The sequence below is a fragment of the Leptodactylus fuscus genome, chromosome 5 (assembly GCF_031893055.1).
Source record: "Leptodactylus fuscus isolate aLepFus1 chromosome 5, aLepFus1.hap2, whole genome shotgun sequence".
Taxonomy (NCBI): domain Eukaryota; kingdom Metazoa; phylum Chordata; class Amphibia; order Anura; family Leptodactylidae; genus Leptodactylus; species Leptodactylus fuscus.
Genome location: NC_134269.1, coordinates 132,486,387 through 132,506,925, shown reverse-complemented (window position 1 = coordinate 132,506,925; position 20,539 = coordinate 132,486,387). Strand labels below are relative to the sequence as shown.

The window sequence follows — 20,539 nt, the reverse complement described above, 5'->3', positions numbered from 1 at the left end:
AAGCCAATATCAATTTAAAGTGGTTATCCATAAAATGATTTATTCTATATCTATAGGATAGGAGATAAATTACTGAGACCCCCACTTACATTGATAATGGGGTGTTTTATGCCTGTTGTAAATGTAGTGGATGCAGAATGCGATCCGCTGCTCCACTTATTTCAATTGCAATGCCAGACATAGCCGTGTGTCATACTTTAGTTATTTCTGGTGCTCCCATTCAAGTGAATGAAGTGGAGACATGCATTCTGCATCCACTTCTACAGTCACAACGAGGGGGTAAAACACCTGATTATCATGATCAGTGGGGTCTCAGTAGTCGGACCCCAACTGATCAGCAATTAACCCTCTATTTTATGGATGGGAATAATTATAGAGTTAGCAGTCCTCATCTGCTGAATTATAATACTAGTGTTTTCTTATGTGGCAGAGGGGTCTTGGTGCAAATGGTACCCCTGCTCCCACTATAACTGCACCTGAAGGAAAAGTTTTCTCTTGTGCGGGAGATTGATTCTTTTTAACCTTAATAGACTGTACACTGGATTTTGGTAATCATTTCTTTTTAAGATCCCCTTTGTTTTTCCTTTTTGGATTTATTTTTAAGGAATTGTCATATTTCCGATTAAAGATCAATCTTCAGGGTAGGTTGTCATTAAAAGATCAGTAGGGGTCTGACACTCCTTCTGATCAACTCTTTGAAGGGGCTTGTGTGATCCATTTTAAAGGAGTTTTCCAGCCTCAAATTGAATTTTCATACTGATGACCCATGACTCTAGGTTTCTTACCATCATTGCCTGGAGTGGTGATCCTTTTCAGCCAGTGTTTGACCATTTCCAGCCTTTTTTGTGTAGAGAGAATGACCACGAAGTAAAGACCAGTGATGTCCTGGGCAACATTCTAACAATTATTGGTTGATGGGTGAGAGATGATGTTTGATTTTTAACCTGGACACCCCCCGTTAATTGTCAGTACTTTCTGTAAGGCCCTACACATTTGCACACTTCTATACCATTTCTATTTTCCATCTGCCATCAGTTCTCATCTTGAGCCATTTTTATACATGACCTTCATTATATCGTTGAAAACACACATACTGTATATTGGAATAATCAAGCAGCGTATTAAATCCCAGGAGAACATTTGGGCATCACCTGGACCAAGAAAGATATTAGTGAAGTATCTCACTGTCAGTCTTGTCTAAATTGAAATGACTTCTATGGATCTAAAAATGGATTTAAAACCTGCCCACTATACTGAAATAGAACGTCCAGTGTCTGTGATGTTGTAGATGCCACTCACAGATTCTCTCAGGTGCTGTTGTGTTTTGTAGTTAACTTCTTATTAAATATCTGCTGAAAGAAAAGGCTTCACATTTACACACTGTGTACATGAGGCTAAGACCCCGCTCAGTCTCATGCAGTTTTTAAAGAATGCCAGTCAACCACATCATTTATTCCATTTTCAAAACAAAAATCAATATACCTATAAAGTGACCCATAAATTAGAACCGGCTCGCACACTGTTTGTTCAAGCTGCCTTTCTGAAGGAACCCTTTGCATTTTTTCTTCACCTTTCTGTTTGAACTGCAGTCACAGTAAGAGGCTCATTAGGGGACATTAGGGAGTGGATCTAACCAGAATTCCATAGCTTGCTTTGCTCTTATTAATGCATAGTAGAGTAGAATGCATTTAAATATTTCATAGACATTCAGTAATTTGTGTGTAATCGTCTTGTTAGCAGACCAGCAGAAATAGAACAGGTCTGTGAAATGGTGTTAGTGATTGCATGGGTAATTTACAGACCTTTGCCATTCTGAGAGAGCATTATTGGTGGCTCGTGAAAAACTGAAATAGAGCTAGCAATAGATTATTAAAAAAAAAAAAAGAGAAAAATTGATAACGTTTTTTGTAATAAGCATCTTGAAGGATAACAACCCATTTAGTCCCTTTGAAGCAGCATAATTTATGACATATGCTATATATCAAATACATAAGATAGCATTATGGAGCATTCATATGAAAAGGGTATTTGCAACATTAGTTATAACTTCCTGCGAGGTACATGATTAAATGATTAATGAAATGTCCCTTTGCATATGCATTTTGAAACAGCAATTAGGTAGCAGCTCAGAAAATTCCGAAATCCTCATTTTTCAATATTATCTTATCCTTGATTTATAAATCATAGAGAATATTTTAACAGCAATATGTTATACCTGAGACAGACAGAAAGACATAAAAGAGAATATTTTTGACATGAAATAGTTTTAAGTATATAAATTTATAATTTTATGTTAATGCCGACCCTATTTACTTAATCTTCCTGCATTTCATTTGTATCCTTTGCCATTCCTGCACTTTGATTGGCATAATTAAGTAGGGGAATGAATAGGCTCTATTATTTTACATATCACTAGTAAACAATAGCAAAGAACGGAGAAGGGAGATGTGGCAGAGGTATGTATGTGTTTTTCAAGTTCTCGGTAATCCACTGGAGGCTGTTCTATAAATGATCATTGAAGGGCTGCAAGCTAGCCTATAATTACAAGAAAGAAAGTGGCAGCTCTGGCATTTCATAACTATGTGTCCTCGAAAAGTGCTTTGTGAGTTTGTCACCAATGATAATTTAGATAGAGGCTCATTACTGAACATCACAACACTTTAAAAACCTTTCGCCTTCATGCCGGAGAATAAAGGACTATTTTAATGGCAAGGTTCTTTTGTATTCCTCTGAAAAATTCAATCAAGACAAAACCTTACCGACTATTATTATACTCTACAGTCTCTCTATTCTAATGAAAGCAGTGCAGATAAACTGGATATGAAGACTTGAGCAGTTTAAATGCAAACATTTTTTTTTTTTTGTTCTCTAAACATATGACAAGAGCAGGTCGCTAAAATGTAAACACGTTTTAAGCCACTTTTGTACAGACAAGGCCTTCTTATATTTATTTATTATTTTACCATATCGTGTTATATACATGTTCATTGACGTCTTGCCCGGAATATCATTTGATATTAGCCTTTGCAGTCAAAATAACACATTTGGTCTTTTCTGTACCTTTCTTCTGTTTAATCTGCAAGTGAGCATTAGTGCCTTTATCTCTTGTGTGTGGGAATAGATATGTTACCAGAGCAATGAGTATTAACTCCTATTTTCAAATGCAGTGCAGCATGCATTAAAAGGGCCGATTATAAAATAAGCAGGACACAATATATGCAAAAGACTCTTCTGTAATCAGCACTAATATCCTTATGTTTAAGACTCACACATTTGTGCCTAAGAATCTAATTTTAATTCAAATTCACATTTTAAAATGATAGAAAATATGTCCTACAACCCTCTGACATGGAAGACCCCTCAATTATACATAGCAGTAAAGCACTGAAATAAAAAAAGAAAGCTCTTATATGTATGTTTATACATATTCTGAAATGTTACGTTTTACTGTTTTAGGCACCTCATCTACAGAACAAACATAATAAAGTAAAAATATTCATGCATACATTTAAATTATTTGAAAGAGCATGCATTATTGATCAGGAGAACCTAATATGTACTCACCGCCATTGCAGTGTCATTTGTTTCTCCAAACATTTTGAAAGATATTTATTGGTGGTCCATCATGGAATGCTTATTGTATAAAACTGGTTTACTTTATCCCTTGAAGTGATTCTTTATAGTAATGGGAATATGAGTGAAATAAGTGCTTACATTTAATAATGGAATGGATCTCTCCGACCAATCCCCTCTACTTATGTCCATATTAAACTTATACAGACAAGTGTTTATAAACACCGATGCCACTTAAGCTGAAGATCTGCATATTTTCTTAGTGTCTTAATTTTTAGAAGGAGGAGCCCATCTGTGTGAGTTAATTTCCTTACAACTGCACCCAATTGTTATTGGAATGCATAGATGTGTTCAGACCTCCATAGACAACCACAGTGGAGCAAGTTTACTAAGACCAGCATTTTGTATACTGGTCTTAATACTTCTGACACACCTCTCTCCAGCAAGCAAAAGATGTTAAGAGGCTCAGGACAGAAATCGGATAGTATATATATATATATATATATATATATATATATATATATATTCTTGTTGCTAGGACTGCAATACAACAAATTCCAAAAATCAGCACTGTGGTAAGGGCTCTAAGACATATGAAGAAATGAGAGGGGTCATCCCATCTCAAGGATCCTATCTATAGCGGTAGCTTATGTAAATTAAAGACTTTTCCTGAATATATTGCTTTAGAAATGCTGCTTTGTTTGCCTGCTATGTGAACTTATTCCTCCCATTCTTTACATTGCAATAACCACGGACCTATGAGATAGGACAAGTGACATCACATACTCAGTTCAGTTAATTGCAGTTTGATGATAAAACAGAGTCTGTTATCTCTGTATGTAATCACACAGATAACACTGAGTCCACTCTCTACAAGCATCTGCATATTATCTGATCTGCATAAGTATTGTGATATCTGTTATCTGCATATAGAAATGTGAGGTTCTTAGCACAACAGTATCAAATACCTTTTCAATATCTAAGGCTAAGGCTTATATGGAATTCATATAGGTACTAGCTGCCTGGTTAATATCTATGGCTCTTCTAATATTATTGGGGGCTTGTCTGGCAGTAGTAAATCCCACCTGGTTCCTTGCACACCAGCTTTGTATTAGGCTGGGCAGGACACAAATGATATGTCCATGCAAGTATGGACGCATAGAGCTTTAAGTTTAGGTCTAGTGGCCATCCTTGTGGACCAGGAAATGCTGCTTTATGCCTTCGGTTCTCCTGGTAGAAGTATTCACCAACCACAAGGCTATGGTTTGTGCTGTCTATGAATAGGGAAGACCAACTTGACCCACATCTTCCTTATTGTTTTCTTTCTCATTCCTGTTGGGCATTAATGTAGCCGTGTGTGTGTGTGTGTGTGTGTGTGTGTGTGTGTGTGTGTGTGTGTGTGTGTGTGTGTGTTCATAGTCGATTGTGCCTAACTTGGGACCTTTCAATTTCCCTTTTTGCTTTTTTTATTTTCTTCCCTTTCTTTCTACCCAGTTCTCATCTTTCTCATTCCCTTTTCCCTTTGGTTTTATTATTGTTACACATTTATGGTGCCTCTTATATGTTGAGATGCATCCTGATGGTAGTTATTGTTTCAATTTATGAACTTTCTGCTTTATTAATGGGAATGTTCACTGGAAGAACAGTATTAGAGATGAATGAACCTAACAAGACTCATTTTGACAAATATTCATGGATTTGCTTTCCATTACATTACATTTCAGGCTGAACTTGTGATATTATGGGGTATGTCATACTACAGAGTATAATAATTGGAGGCCCAGGGTAGATGAGGTAACATATATAAACATATATAGTCACATTGCCTCACCTCTCCTGGGCGACCTATTGGCATCTGGCAGTCCCTTGACTTCTTCCTCCTCCAGCCTGGCTTATGTCATGTGCCACCATTACTGTTGAGACCTGTAATCACGTGGGGCATACCAATGTCATGATGCTTAAAAGCAAGCAGTCTCCCAGAAAGTGTGACATCAGCCAGAAGGCAGTAAGTTGATGCTGAGAGATTGGTCAAGATTCGGAGGGAGCCCTAGGAGGTGAGGCAAGATAAATCTAGTTGTTTTTTATGTTGCCACAAGTGCCCTGGACCTCCACTTATTTTGCTGTGGGTTCTAAAAAAAATTCTAATGTATAATAGTGATTTTTAGGTTGAGCCTGAAACTATTAGAAAATTAGGTTTAGATCCAGTTCCATCCTAACCGGTTCACTTATGTCTAGTTATTACCTTTTGTGTAATTTACTTTTATGGCTATGTTTGTGTTGTATTACAATGTCTAATGTATATTTATATTCCATGTTCATACTTTTTTTGTGAACTTAAAGATATACTATAACAGATTAATCCATTAGCAATTGTGTTCTGTTTTGTAACCAGGCACCTTAACAATGAGCATGCATTGGATGACCGAAGTACTGCTCAGTGCAGAGTCCAGATGCAAGTGGTTCAACAGCTCGAAATTCAGGTAGGCTAACTGCGAAAACTATGTGTTTTGTAAGATTGTAATGTGAGTAGAATACTGCAAAGTTTACATATTTGGAAGTCAGTGCATGTATTTAATACTTATTATACAAGCACACTGTCTTAATCTTTCACTACTCCACATTACATTTTTCCTGAAGATGAACTGATCATCCGGTTAGCCATCACCAATGGAGAGCCCAGCAGGGAAAGTTACTTAGCAACAACTCTCTGTGTACAGGAAAGTGGTGGACCTCACAACCATATAGTAACTTCTATATGCCCTAATAGTGCATGTGGATAGAAGTTTAAATTAAAGGGGTCCTTCAATCAAGACAAACTCCAGATGTGAATTTGAAGGGGCTTGGATGAAAACAATTCCAAATCATATGTTTACTGATGCAGTTTTGCAGATTTGACATGTTATAATGTTGGGGAATAAAATTATTGCTAATACTTCCATCAGCAGTTCCTTAAAATAGCTCAGGTATCTTTTGAGATATTGCAAAAGTGTGAATTGGTAGATGACATGAATATGATATGAATAGGATATGGCCTCTACATTTGGGTGAAGTTTATTACAGACTACTTACTGTAGATGACATTTCAGTACGCTTAATGTACAAAACATTATGTTGAATGCAATATGTGAGTTTTAGATGATGGGCTTCTATAATTTCTGTATTGTTAAACTTTGTTTGACTTTGCTGTATAGCCAATGATGTAGTTTTTCTGCAACACTTCACTCATAGTAAGATGAGATCATCTGGGCTGCAATGAGACTTTGTATATTTTAAGGCACCCATACTCATTTGACAAAAGTTACCAAAATTCTACAATTTGGGGGTTATCGGTCAACTATTTATTGTGTATAATAGTGTCCAGACTCTTCTCTTGTGGCAAATGTGAGGGTGAAGAAGGATCAAGCATGTTGGAGTCTAGTAACTACTGTATTTCATTTCCCATTGGCCAGGGATTCATTTACTTAGGGAAGTCAAAAGTGGTCAAAGGTGTGGGCAATATCTTTCTAACATGTATAAATAGCTTTAAGTGCTGTCTCAGTGACAAAGTTTAACACTTTTAATTCCCCATTATTCTCTAGCATTAGATTGATGAAGACCACATACAAATTGCAGTAACTGGATGTCTGTAGATAAGGATGATGTGAAAATATGGTCTGAACAACAGTTTCATTAGAAAACCATTCAGTTCTACATTAGTCCGCCACTGACTTCAGTCCAAGGGATATCAGATAGATGCTTAAGAACATGTCATGAATAATTATAGACCATGCAAACAGTCAAATATTAATCTTCATCTATCTAACCTATTTCGACTTGATCAAGCTTCGTATCACATAAAATGCAATTGTATACATTATATCTGCTATTTAAAGCATTCACTTATATATGTCCATTCTTAAAGTATGCAACTCTGCATTTTATGTGCTGAATTCATTACATGGAGACATGCTTGATGATAAGATGTATCACTAGGATAAAATAGCTGTAGCAGTCCTTTCTGAAATGCTTCTGATTTTACTCCTCCTTAACAGCTTTCTAAAGAGCGTGAACGTCTCCAAGCAATGATGACCCACTTGCACATGCGACCCTCAGAGCCCAAGCCATCTCCAAAACCTGTAAGTGCATATTGCTTTATAAACAGTAAATAGGTCTCTACATGTAACCGACTAAGAAAATGAACAATTTTGTGACAGTTTGAAAACAATGTGTGATGAAAAATATTGCAATAAAATGGATGTAAAATGCAATATCTTGTCAAATTGTATGTTTCTCTAAAAGTAATGCTATCTTTAATACAATCTATCCAATCTACACTGTAGGTGATACTAAACAAACTACACCTATAAGTGCACAAATCATTACTTTCAGAGCAGATCCAGGAAAGATATCTAAGTGTGATAGTTTCACTCATTCCAACACAATATCTGCTACTCTTTCAGCAAAGTAGACTGAAATGCTGGAAAACAGCAATTCAAAATGTATTTAGAAATTGTCTTTGGTTTTAAAATGACCTACACATTTCTTTTACCTTCATTTAAATTGTTCTATTTAATTCTAAGACATTCTTTTTAATGGTTAGTGTGTGCTAAATATACTGTTGTATCAATAATGTTTGAAGTAGTTTGTTAAAGATAGATAGATAGATGATATATACATAGATAGATAGATAGATAGATAGATAGATAGATAGATAGATGATAGATATATACATAGATAGATAGATAGATGATAGATAGATAGATAGATAAATAGATAGATAGATAGATAGATAGATGATAGATAGATAGATAGATAGATGATAGATATATACATAGATAGATAGATAGATAGATGATAGATAGATAGATAGATAGATAGATAGATAGATAGATAGATAGATAGATTATATATATTTTTAGATAGATAGATAGATAGATGATATATATTTTTAGATAGATAGATGATTGATTGATAGATAGAAAAATACGATAGCATTCTACAAAAAAATAAGTTAAAAAAATTAGCTGATTTTATTCACATGTGCTTGTGAATGAAGTCCACATGTTTTTTTTTTCACTTCAGCCGGATCTCTGGGGCTTACACCCAGCCTTAGGCCTCAAGTGTGTAGGCTGAAACTCCTTCAAGGAGGGCTTTTACAAGCTTGATCAATCATGTATATGAAGAATGGCAAATTTATATATATATATATATATATATATATATATATATATATATATATTAGCAGATTCATGTGTATATAATGTATATCAGCAATGAATTTTCAGCTCTATTTATATAGGTCTTGGTGCTTTTTATAAATTGAAGCTGTAGGTTTATATTTCTATTACTACCATAGCAACTTGCTCATGTTCACATTGGGATGTTCTGTCTAAATTTTGTGCTCTATATATATAGAAGGTAGATGGATATTTTGATGGATAGCTAGATATGAATACAGATAGGAGGATGGATGGATGGATGGGAAGGTGGACGGAGAAATAGTTATGGATAGGGATAGAACTAAAGAGAGAGAGAGAGAGAGAGATGAAGAAAGATATGGAAATGTACAGATTATGAGAAGGTGACAGGCAGAGTGCTGGAGTCCCAGCATATTTCCCCCAGGGTTCTGACATATGAGTGGTTCAGTGTGGGTCTTGAGAAGGCATCAGCCCCAGGTGTGGGTCCTAGGTTTGTTACTGGACAATAAAAGGCTGCAGAGCCTGCACTTCAGGGCAGATCCTAGGAGGAGAGGAAGTGCCTGAAACACTGAGAGTCTGGTGAGACAATGCCTCTGCTACTTTGTTTTGTTTGTGTGGTTGGTAGTAAACCACACGTATACCAAGTTTTGTTACTGTTTAGTTAGAGCTCGGACGAGCAGGGTTTTGTATTGCCTTTTGCCTGAAGTTAAGGCTGTATTTTGTTTTGCTTATCCTGTGGCTGACTTTATTTATTTATTATTTAAATAAACCGGTTTTTGCTGCAAGATTTGTGCCCCTATCTCTGACTGGTTGGGTCCGCACCACTGCTTCTACCAAGCTACCTTACCCACAAGAGCTATAGACAAAGACAGATAGACAGATAGATAAAAGATATTAGATAGAAATAAGTTTCTGTCTACCTTGTACACATTTCTTCTCACTGTGATTACACAAAGATGAGGATTGGACTCAAGACCCCCCGTAGAAAGTGATCATTCGGGTCTCCATGGTAAGACTTGAATCACCTACTGCATCCTGTGGATAGATAAGTGTTCATTGTGGGGAAAACCCTTTTAGTATTAGAACATGATTGTGCCTATGTTACATGGAACCCTTGTATATAGTAAATAAGTAACCCAAAATACATAGTTCTTAGATTTCTATTGATTTCAGCTATGCAGTAATATCCTAATTTGCTGATGATTATAGCAGATTATCACATTCTAATGATATGGGAATTGGTTGTAAATGATGGACTGGTGATTATTTGTTGTGTTTCAGAAAACACAGTAGATATCCCAAGCTGATTTTTTTTCCAGAGTTGGACTATTAACCCCTCGCTCCCTTTTAATGATGAAGTTCAGGGTGACGTTGCTATTCTCTGCTGGCGCCTGGTGTTTCATTTGAATTAAATGAGTTTTCTCATAGCTTCCTATAGCACAATGTAGATAATCACAAGATGGAATAATTGTCTCATAAATCCATCAGGAATCTGCAGCTTGTTCTTTTCCAATTAATTATTCAATCAGTGAATTTTTTAAAACTCCAGCAGCATGGTTACATCTACACTAATAAAGAATTTTCAGCCTATAATCCAAAACAGAACCTGAATGAATAATGTAATTGAAGTATTACATTACATAAACCACACATGAAAGAATTGCTAATTGTGTTTGATGGTGAGCAATTAATACAGAATCTTAGATGAACGATTTAAAACGAGACCACAGTTTAAAGATCCCAAGGAACAGGCATATCTCAAGGAGTGCACCGAAACACAGAACTTGGAAAAGGGCAATGCAAAAAATCTAAATATTTTACGCAGCACAAAAAAGGTCTTAAAATTGATATGATAGTCCAGATTTATGATCTCGTGTGTACTGTCTCAATTGAGACAGCCCACACATTTGATAAATATTAATAGGATGAATTTATTACCAGGGAGAAATGAGCTCTGTTGGTTCATCACTGCACCCTTAACAGCTATCAGTACATGAACACAAGGTGCAACCGCACTATTATATGACCCCATTTACTCTCTGAATGGTACTTCATTAAACGGTACCTTTTGGCCATGCTATGGATGGATGAAAATCAAAGTTATCAAGGCTGCAAGTCCTGAATAATGAGTTTCACCCAACCTTGAATATATTCAGATGAGCTAGGTGGTTAAGTGTTCATCTTAGTTTTTACATGCTTTCCCTTACTTAATAATACATTCTTCTTTATCAGTTCATGATTGCATGCCTACAAACATGTTATGCTTGTTATGGCCGGCTGCTAAAATAACTTGGCGGAACATTGTAAACATATTCATTTGCATACATATAGAAATTTAAATTCCTGCAGCTTATTTTGAACATATTTGTTGAACATATTTCTGCCTTTAATCTTTTTATTGTAATGTGAATAGTGGAAAGCAGGACTCCACATTCTTGTCTGATACTCCCATATAAATTGATACAAGACTTGTAAAGTAATGTAAATAATATATATCGCTATGCTCCCATTCAGTCTGCAGCTTAAGGGAGTCCATGGAACGTGTTTTAAAAATAAGGAGCAAATTATGCAGTGTCCTCGCTCAGCAGACTTTATTTTTGGCTGATAGTACAGGGGTGGGTAATCAAGGAAGAAAAGTTGACAGTTCTTGGAGAATTGTAGACTTGGAAATTAAGACAGTCTCTCAAAGACTGCTCAGTAATATGTAGTACAATGCACACACTTAGCTGTGCTTCACATCATGCTTAGGGTAAAATAGCCTATTTGTATCAAGAAAATGATAAGTCCTTATCCATCATTACTTAAGATTTTTTTTTTCTTCCAAATATGCAGCAGCTTTACATTTTAAAATACTATAGATAAGATGCAAATATAATAAATCTCAATTAGATCATAAACTATAAAGCTAGACTTTGTGTGTATGTGTGAGTGTGTGTATATATATATATATATATATATATATATATATATATATATATATACTGTATATGTGTGTAAAAAAATATATATATATATGTATATATATATATAGTCCAAACAAAGACAGCACCAACCGTAGTAGAAGTGTCAGCCCAAGGACCAGATCAGGTGTAATATACAAAAATAGGCAGCAATCCAAAGAATTAGTAAAAAAAAAAAAAGTGTGTGGTTTTATTACCCCATATACACAAGTGGCATTTCTGCTCATGCCTGAGCCTTGATCAAGGCTTGAAAAAGGCATTGGAGTGCCTTCTATATATATATAGTGTGTATATATTTTCTTTTGTTGTACTACAACTGATCAAAATTGCTAAAAAACCTTTAAATATTATAAAGCTTATGTAAATGATCATTAAATTAAATTAATGCAATAAAAAAGGCAAATGTGGGCTTAACCAATAAGTAGTCAATGAATAAACTATAGACAACATGGCTTTGAATGTTTTTACCTCACTTTACATTTTAAAAACCTCATAACCATTACTCCAGAAAACTAAAAATACATGGTTTATTATCATAGTGCATCCAATAACTATTGGCTAATTTCTAGGAAATTGAAGGCAGTGTGGTGTTCTATGTATATCTATGAGTGTTTCCTAAGTGGTCGAGCAGCCAATAAAAAAAAAAGAAAAACACCAAGTAGGACTTCTTGTGTAGCAGGATTAATATTAGAAATATCCCCACAATTTTGGAATGATTTTATGTTTAACAATGTATGTGAATATATTGGTCAGTATGTAGGTGTGAATAAATGGAATATGATAGAATATTACAGTCTATATTTCACACAGAATCATAACAGAAGTATTGAAGGTGACATCTCCAGTACAATTATGTCCTTCCTTCTTGGCTGGATGCTACCCGATATATGTTTCACAAGTAATTGGGTTTGTCCAGGAATATGGATATCTTTAGGGTAGCCCATAAATATCTGATCAGTGGGGGGGCTACCTGGATGACTGTACAATCTACTGTACAGAGCTGCCTCAAAAAGTTAGGAGCTGGAAGTCAATGGGAGCTAAGTAACCTATGTGTGTCTGTGTGTGACGACTCTATGGTAATGGGTGGGAAGTTATGAATTGCAACCTTCTGAAAGCCTTTGTTAGCACGTCATGACATTGCATTAATTGATTCCTTAGTATAAGCATAGAAATACAAAGGCTATATTTCACAGTACCAGCGATAGATGGATAAATGAATTGACTCCTCCTCCTTTGATGATATATAAGTTATATAAAACATCTACACATTTAGCCTCTTGGCCCAAAGGCCTTTACCTTTTCAGTCTGTTCAGCATATCAAGGGCCCATATTAGTAGTTATATTCTCATATGTACATATTTTATCTGTATTTCATACAATGAATTATTAATGTTATGGTCAGAATGCAGCTTAGGTACGTTTTACTAAAGAAATCTGTACTCCCTTTTGTTATAAAAATAAAACAGGGGTTGTTAGAAATTAAAGTAATATGTATATTTTACCTTAATGGATGTCCTTTAAGTAAGTTAATTAACCAAGCATTGGCATATCCCATATCTTACTTAGTTACTTGTGTATATGGTCCCCATAGCATTTTTTATATAGTTCTAATTAATAGTGCACACTTTGTTTTATTAAGTTTTGTTGTGTAGTTAGTACTATATTTTTTCTTAGTTGGTACACCTTGACGTCCCTATGCTAAGCATGCAGGTAGAATGCAGAATAAAGCTTGTAGTTCTCGAGGTTCGAAAAAAAGTTGTGGCGTACATGATCTGAACATACAATTGGTTTTCTAAATCCATGAAGTATAGCATTTAGTAATATCATCTCAGCCTTTTTATGTACGTAACAAAGAATTCCCATTTCATTCTGCTGGCTTTGAGTGGGAGCTGAATAACAGTTTGCGGTTTATTGGGAACAGATGCACTTGGGGATGCCTTCAGGGTGCCAGTCGTTATTATTAGACTGCTAATGTGCTTCTTCTGGCTGCTTCCCAAGAAAGAGGAACAATTAGCTGGCATATGTTAATTTTTGTTTCCCTAACAAATCTCTCCACTGACTAAATGTGTAAAACAAATCCACAAAGAAAGATCAATCAATGCTGTACACACCATTTCTCCCTATTAAAAATATGTTGTCTCAGAAAGAATGTTTGGGATTTAGAATGGCAGGTGTTGCTAAATTCCATACAGTAGCAGATGATTTTTTTTTATTTTTTTCATGTTCAGGTGAAAGGCTAATACAACTCGCAGGCAAATAATTATTACAAGTATGAAGCTAGATATTTTAACACTTCATGTTATGGAGAAGCATGAAGGGTTAAGTAGGGCTAGGAATCAAATTAGCCGCATATTATGTCTGATGAATACCATTGAAATTATAGTTGTAATCATTGCAAGTGTTTCACTACTACTAAGTTTTGCTAATTGGATGCTATTTATGGCCAGAGAGGTGTGGTAGAGGTGATGATGATTTTTTTTATAATGAGGAATGGTGGTTCTCGATGGGCATAAATGGAGGACACATTTTAGAACAGATTGCATATATTCACACCTATTTTCCTTTTCTCTATTCTGACACCCACTTTCCAGGGTACATCAGCAATAAGTGACACTGTAATCACAAATTGAAAATGATCCTTCCAGAGGAATTGGCAAACTTGACATTTCATTATATTTGTTAACACATGCCACAAATGATTGTTAGTGAGGAAATACCATTTCCCTCTCCCCATCTCCAATCAGATTTAATTTGAGAAATTTCAGCCTCCCCCGGCTAATTTGCAATTAAGACAATTTTGTTTGAATATGTAGTAATGTCATTACCATTCCACCAAATTAGCAAGGAGACTAAAGGTCAGTGTAAGATTTTCCAGCTGGTTGGAGCTTCTCATTTGAGATTTAGGACTATGAACAAATACTATGTCATTGTCGGAATATGAACTTATTGAAGGTTTTCTAGTTTTTGATATTTTTTTTTATTTTCCTGGATTTTCAGCGTAAATGATTCACTAATCAACATATCTTTCATAATCGGTCAATCGCCTCTTGTTAGATTAAGTCTCATTATATTCTCTAATTATAAATATTAGATGATAATTATTTGCAATAGGTTCCTTTTCCTTAGTTGTTATTGGCATGCCATCCAATCTATTTGTTCTTGACGTAACGCACTGTGTGCTTGAACGGTATTTCTTTTATTAATTTGTGTCTCATTTTTTGTGTTTTCCAGCTAAACCTGGTGTCTAGTGTCACCATGTCGAAAAACATGTTAGACACATCCCCTCAGAGCTTACCTCAAACTCCAACCACACCAACAGCACCTGTCACTCCACTTACCCAGGGACCCTCTGTCATTACACCGGCCAGTGTTCCCAATGTGGGGGCTATTCGAAGACGACATTCTGACAAGTACAACATTCCTATGTCCTCAGGTAGCCTTAGTATTGCTTAATATGACTATGTATATGAGCTGATAGCAACACTTCTTTACTGTTTCAAGTTCATATTAGAATCATTTTAAAGTTAGTACGATTTACGAGAATGCCAAGACAGAGTTTTTATTATCTCTTTCATACAAAGAGTATTTGTTGTGTATGACAGTGTATATTCATTTTGCCCTCCTATTACAATGCATTTTGGCTAACAAACTTCCTTTATCTTACCAGAAATTGCCCCAAACTATGAGTTTTACAAAAATGCAGATGTCCGCCCTCCATTCACATATGCAACTCTCATAAGGCAGGTAGGTTTGAAGAAATTGAACTTTTATTAGATGAGCATGCATTAATAGCTGAAGACATGACAGTGACACAATTGACATCTGGTCTAGTTAGTAAGTCTTTTTAATGTCACTATGCATCTTGTCTCATTTCAGGCTATCATGGAATCAAGTGACAGGCAGTTAACACTTAATGAAATTTACAGCTGGTTTACACGGACGTTTGCTTACTTCAGGCGTAATGCAGCAACTTGGAAGGTAACTACTTTCAAGCGGCTTTAGATGGCTCGCATACTGCTTGCTGATAGCACAAGGACCATTTATTTCCATGACATAAGCAGATTAGTATCTGCGTCCCCTCTTTTTAACCTGCCTCTTGAATGGAATGAATTCTCTCTCTCAAAATGACAAGTGAAAGAATAATTTTGCCTCTGATATCGTTTTCTAATTTGGTGCAATTAATAGCAGAGGCTTGGCAGAGAAATGAGGGCCTGACACACTAATTACAGTGTGAGCACTCAATCATCAACACCTTTGTTAGTCGCACTATATTACTTTTTCTCTTGCATATTATTGGCTAATTAGTTTGAAAAATGTCTGTTTGCCTTGTGCAACAAATGGAAGCTGTAGGTTTTGTCTTGGTCTGTGCCTTTTGTACACATCATAGCTCATCATACAGACCAAATGTGCCACTGGAGTGAGGACCAGGGCTACTCAGCTGGAACTAAAAAGAAAGTAAAGTGAATATTATCCTGTCAGACCATAAATGCAGTTTATTTACTTAGACAAAAGGGTTCATCCATATCCCTGTCCAAACAACCTCATTGTCTGCATCCTACCGGGTGCTAAAAAATGTTACTTGTGTGCATCTATTTCTGCTAGAGAGCAATGTCTGGCAAGATAAGGGTACTCAGCACAGTCTAAGTGAACTGTTTTATTTTCATTTCAAAAAGCAGTCAGAAACATCAATTAGCCACAAGCCATTTCATACAAAAGGGGAGAATGTTTGTAGCTGAGGAGAACAGAGGCGGCAAAGCACTCATCAGCATACTAAGAATTTTCAACTGTGAGATATGCTAAAGTGAATTAATTTGGATTTAAAATGCAAATGAATCTGGCAGGCGATTACAGATATATGGGTGTGAAAGGTTTCGAATGCTTTTCATTTACAGAATGTTTAGAAGTTATTAGCTGTTGTGTGCAGTGGCCAAATGATGCAATTGTTTTATTTACACACTGCTAACCCATACACGTTCGCCTTGGTGCAAAATAACCCCGCTAGCCGGCATCCAACCTACTTAACCACTCTTTCAATAGGTAATATTTATGTTGAAGATTTGCATTTTCTTTTGTTACTCATTAGAGATTGTACAGAATTTTCTGTCATTTGATTTACTGAAAGAAATTTAAAAAGAAATGAAAGGTGATTTAATATCTTAGCTCGGTCTCATCTCCACAGCTCGGGGATCCAGCAAAACTCATTCTGAACAGCTTATTAGTTCTAACTATATCGCATGCATAATAAAACTGCTCATTTGCTCATTAATATTAAAATTATCATATTCCGAGCCATGGGCATTAAGATCAATCAAATCCTTGGATTTCAGGTCAGATGCTAGATCTGCTTATGCTTTTTTTTTTTTTCTTCTTTTTTTTAAGAATTCTCCTCTTAAAGCAAGCCAGAAGCTTGTCTTTGTGCAAATAAAAAGAAATCTTTATCAAAATTACTTTGTTTTATATGCTGGAAATAAGAATTAGGTCATTACCGAATTGACTTGATGGTACACTGTAGAAGAATCCGAATAAAAATATGTCAGATTAACAGTCGCCTTCCTCAGCCAATGCTTCAGCTCTATTTAACCCCTTCATGGTGGAACGTTTATTAAGACTGATGCTTCTGCCCACAAATAAGGTTAATATAGGAAAGTGTCACCGATATCAGCTGTCATTCTAAATACACCCGCTTTGACATTGAAGTTTGTTTGCTTTTATAAGGCTTGATCTCGGCACAGTAAATCATTTTTGGAATATTTGGAGGTGATACTTTTAAACAATAAAACCCTTTAAAGGTTAAATACAGGAAAAGGTTATATAGGTACATATAAAAGCCCTTTCTAGTAATAATTATTATACGTGTTAGTGGACACAGCAAAGGCGTAGACGTATTGATATGAAAAGGCTGCATGGCAGACTTATCATTCAGATGAACCAGTAGTCAGAAAACATTAAACTGTAACTAGAAAATGGCATCTAATAACACTGAATAAACAAACTCTGTCATTTCATTATTGTGGGATGAAAAGAATGCCTTTGAGCTTATTTGCATAAAGCTTTGTGCAAAATTAACACTTGTCACTGTAGCCTTTTTAGCATGTTAATACCTCAAGCAGGACTGGTTCCTTTGGACATTTCATCTGTCCCCGAGTGCTTGATCAGGGACAGAGCTGAGCTGACCTAATTGTTCTGGCATTTTCAAAGATACTGTAATTTGTACAGATATTGCAATTTAGACCAGCTCACTGAAAGGAAGGTTCTGACATAGCTATTATTAAAATAGCTTGAAAGGTTCATATAACAGAGTTCAAGTCTTTTTTTTTAAGGTCTGTTCATGTTATAACAAAACTGAAATGTCTATTTTTAATTCACATCATCTCAATGAACTGCTATCTGTGGACTGTTTCTCTCATGTACTTTCTCCTATCATATATCTTATTTAGAATGCTGTACGTCACAATCTCAGCCTGCACAAATGTTTTGTGCGAGTGGAAAATGTTAAAGGGGCAGTATGGACAGTAGATGAAGCAGAATATCAGAAAAGGAGGTCACAAAAAATCACTGGGTAGGTATATGTTATACTAGTGGCATGTGATAAATGCTATTCTATAATGGTTCATCCAAGTAAAATGTACAATGGGGCCTGCTCAGTAATGTTAACAGTGACAGCTTAGTAACTATAGATTGTATTCTATACTGTCCATTTAAGATGGTTCACTAATATGAGCATCTACATATCATGACATAAGCAACATATAGGTGTTTTCTGCATTCATTTTAACTCCTAACAAAGTTTCCAAAGGAAGGAGAAAACATGTCTCTGAAACAATGGATTCAGAAAATTTATTTTTCTGCATTTTTTTAAAACATTAAAACAGATGTTAACCCAGGTATTGGTACATAATGCAGGATATAAAATATATGCATTTTGTGACAATTTATGGAGGTCCTGTCTGTTGTCTCTTCAGTATCCCAGGAGCAGTAAAGAGTGTTTCATAGGGATTGCTGATCTTATCCCTTAAGTACTATCATGGTGTCTATCATAATGATATGTGTAGGATAGTGGTGTATGATAGATACTATGATAGTACTTAAAGGTTAATGGTGCAGATATTTCAGCCAAAAAAAAGACTAATTGTAATTACCTCTATCAAATATTATTTTATTAGTATTTTACATATGAAAACATGTCCAGATGTAAAATACACCATTGCCTAGGGATTTCAGCTTCTCACTGCCATGGTTTAGCTATTGGCCTTGAATGAGGAATTGTTTGCAGACATAAAATGACTAATACACCAAGCCCATTGTTTGTTGTAACCAGATAGGTTTTCACATCTATACACTGATGTTGAAGATCTATAGTATACATCCCATAAAGGTAACAGATCTGATAAAACACATAAAATATATACAAGTGAATACTTTATCACATTGTATACAGTATGTGACCTTAAGAGATTCATTACCCTCCTTTCATGAAAAAAGCTGCAACTAAGAAATTAGGATTTGCTGTATAAAACTTACAACACATAAAAAGGCAATAAAGAGATGTAAATACATGATCAAAGCAGGTATATACTGTAGGTGATATCTTATATGACATACAGCTTTAGGTGACATACAGCTTTAAGAATGGAATATTGAGTATACCTTTAACAGACCGTGACAGTAACAGATTGTGTATTTGATTGTATATTTGACTATAGTATATAGTTTACATATATATGTACATATACATTTTATCTACACTCAGGACAGGATTTTTGCCTAAAATAGTCGTTTTTAAATTAGCTACAATATCGCCTAATAGTACAATGTTATTAAAGCCTACTACAATAACTACTACTAATAAGAATAATAAGAAGAAATGTATCACTTTGTATAGTGCTAAATATACAATGCTAATCAGTTAATTCTCAGTTCATTAAAGTTATCTTGTGATCTTGGAGACTCTTCATAGTTGAGTACACAGATTTATACAGTAATGGACACTTGCAGAAGATCTTTCAGTAGGTCTTATGTCTCATTTAACTACTACATATGTATGTATGTAAATGTATAATTAGTTATGTACTTACTGTACTGTAATCTATACATTGTCTTTTTTTCTGTAGTAGTCCAACATTAGTGAAAAACATACCTACCAGCCTTGGCTATGGAGCAGCTCTTAATGCAAGTTTACAGGTAAGATAATGATTTTAACTCTTTTCAAATTCATATAGAATAAATGTATGTGTTTTATTGAATATTTCTTTTGCTGTGTCCTTCAGTAGTTTCACCTGATACAGCTGTATAGCTTAGAAATAGGAATATACTCTGCTCTAATGCTTATTGCTTTTGATGTGAAGTGGCAAGAAGGACACCCTGTGGCAAGTCCTGGAACACTCAGATTTCCACAAAGTAAATGACTGCTCATGTAACTCCCTTTCTCTGAGTTAAACAATCTATTTGGGGCAGTGCACCGCTCAGTGATTATACATACACTATCCAAAGTAATATAGACAGATTAAAGATTTCTACCACTGCTTGTATTGATATTGTCAGCTACCAACAAAACAGAATGTAGAAGTGACTTGGCTAAATAACATACAAGACAAAGAGTTGTAATGATTTTCTCTACAAGTCAATTTGTTACTGTAGATGACCAACAATGTTAGAATAATTTATTCTCAAGATGTATATCATAATTTAATAGTGTAGTGTACAGTGTATGTTGACATCTTTTTTTTCTGCTTACTTATGGTCATACATATTTGCTTTTGCAGATTTGGGGTCCTTTTACACTGACCCAGTACAAGCACTGATTGGTGCTTGTTTAAGACGTCTCTTACA

General features: G+C 35.2%; 1 protein-coding gene across 14 annotated transcripts in view; it reads left to right on the top strand.

Moving 5' to 3' along the window:
* Positions 1 to 20,539, top strand: part of FOXP2 (forkhead box P2) — a 198,860-nt gene that overhangs the window by 144,031 nt on the left and 34,290 nt on the right. For 12 of the 14 annotated variants that reach the window (XM_075274240.1, XM_075274245.1, XM_075274248.1 and 9 more), the window contains 7 exons: positions 5,966 to 6,053; positions 7,605 to 7,688; positions 14,942 to 15,143; positions 15,378 to 15,454; positions 15,587 to 15,688; positions 18,148 to 18,269; positions 19,822 to 19,891. In XM_075274240.1, coding sequence (XP_075130341.1) covers positions 5,966 to 6,053; positions 7,605 to 7,688; positions 14,942 to 15,143; positions 15,378 to 15,454; positions 15,587 to 15,688; positions 18,148 to 18,269; positions 19,822 to 19,891 — 745 coding nt within the window. Of the gene's footprint in view, positions 1 to 5,965; positions 6,054 to 7,604; positions 7,722 to 14,941; positions 15,144 to 15,377; positions 15,455 to 15,586; positions 15,689 to 18,147; positions 18,274 to 19,821; positions 19,892 to 20,539 lie in introns of those variants that run through there. The other 2 variants (XM_075274251.1, XM_075274252.1) reach the window with 2 other exon arrangements.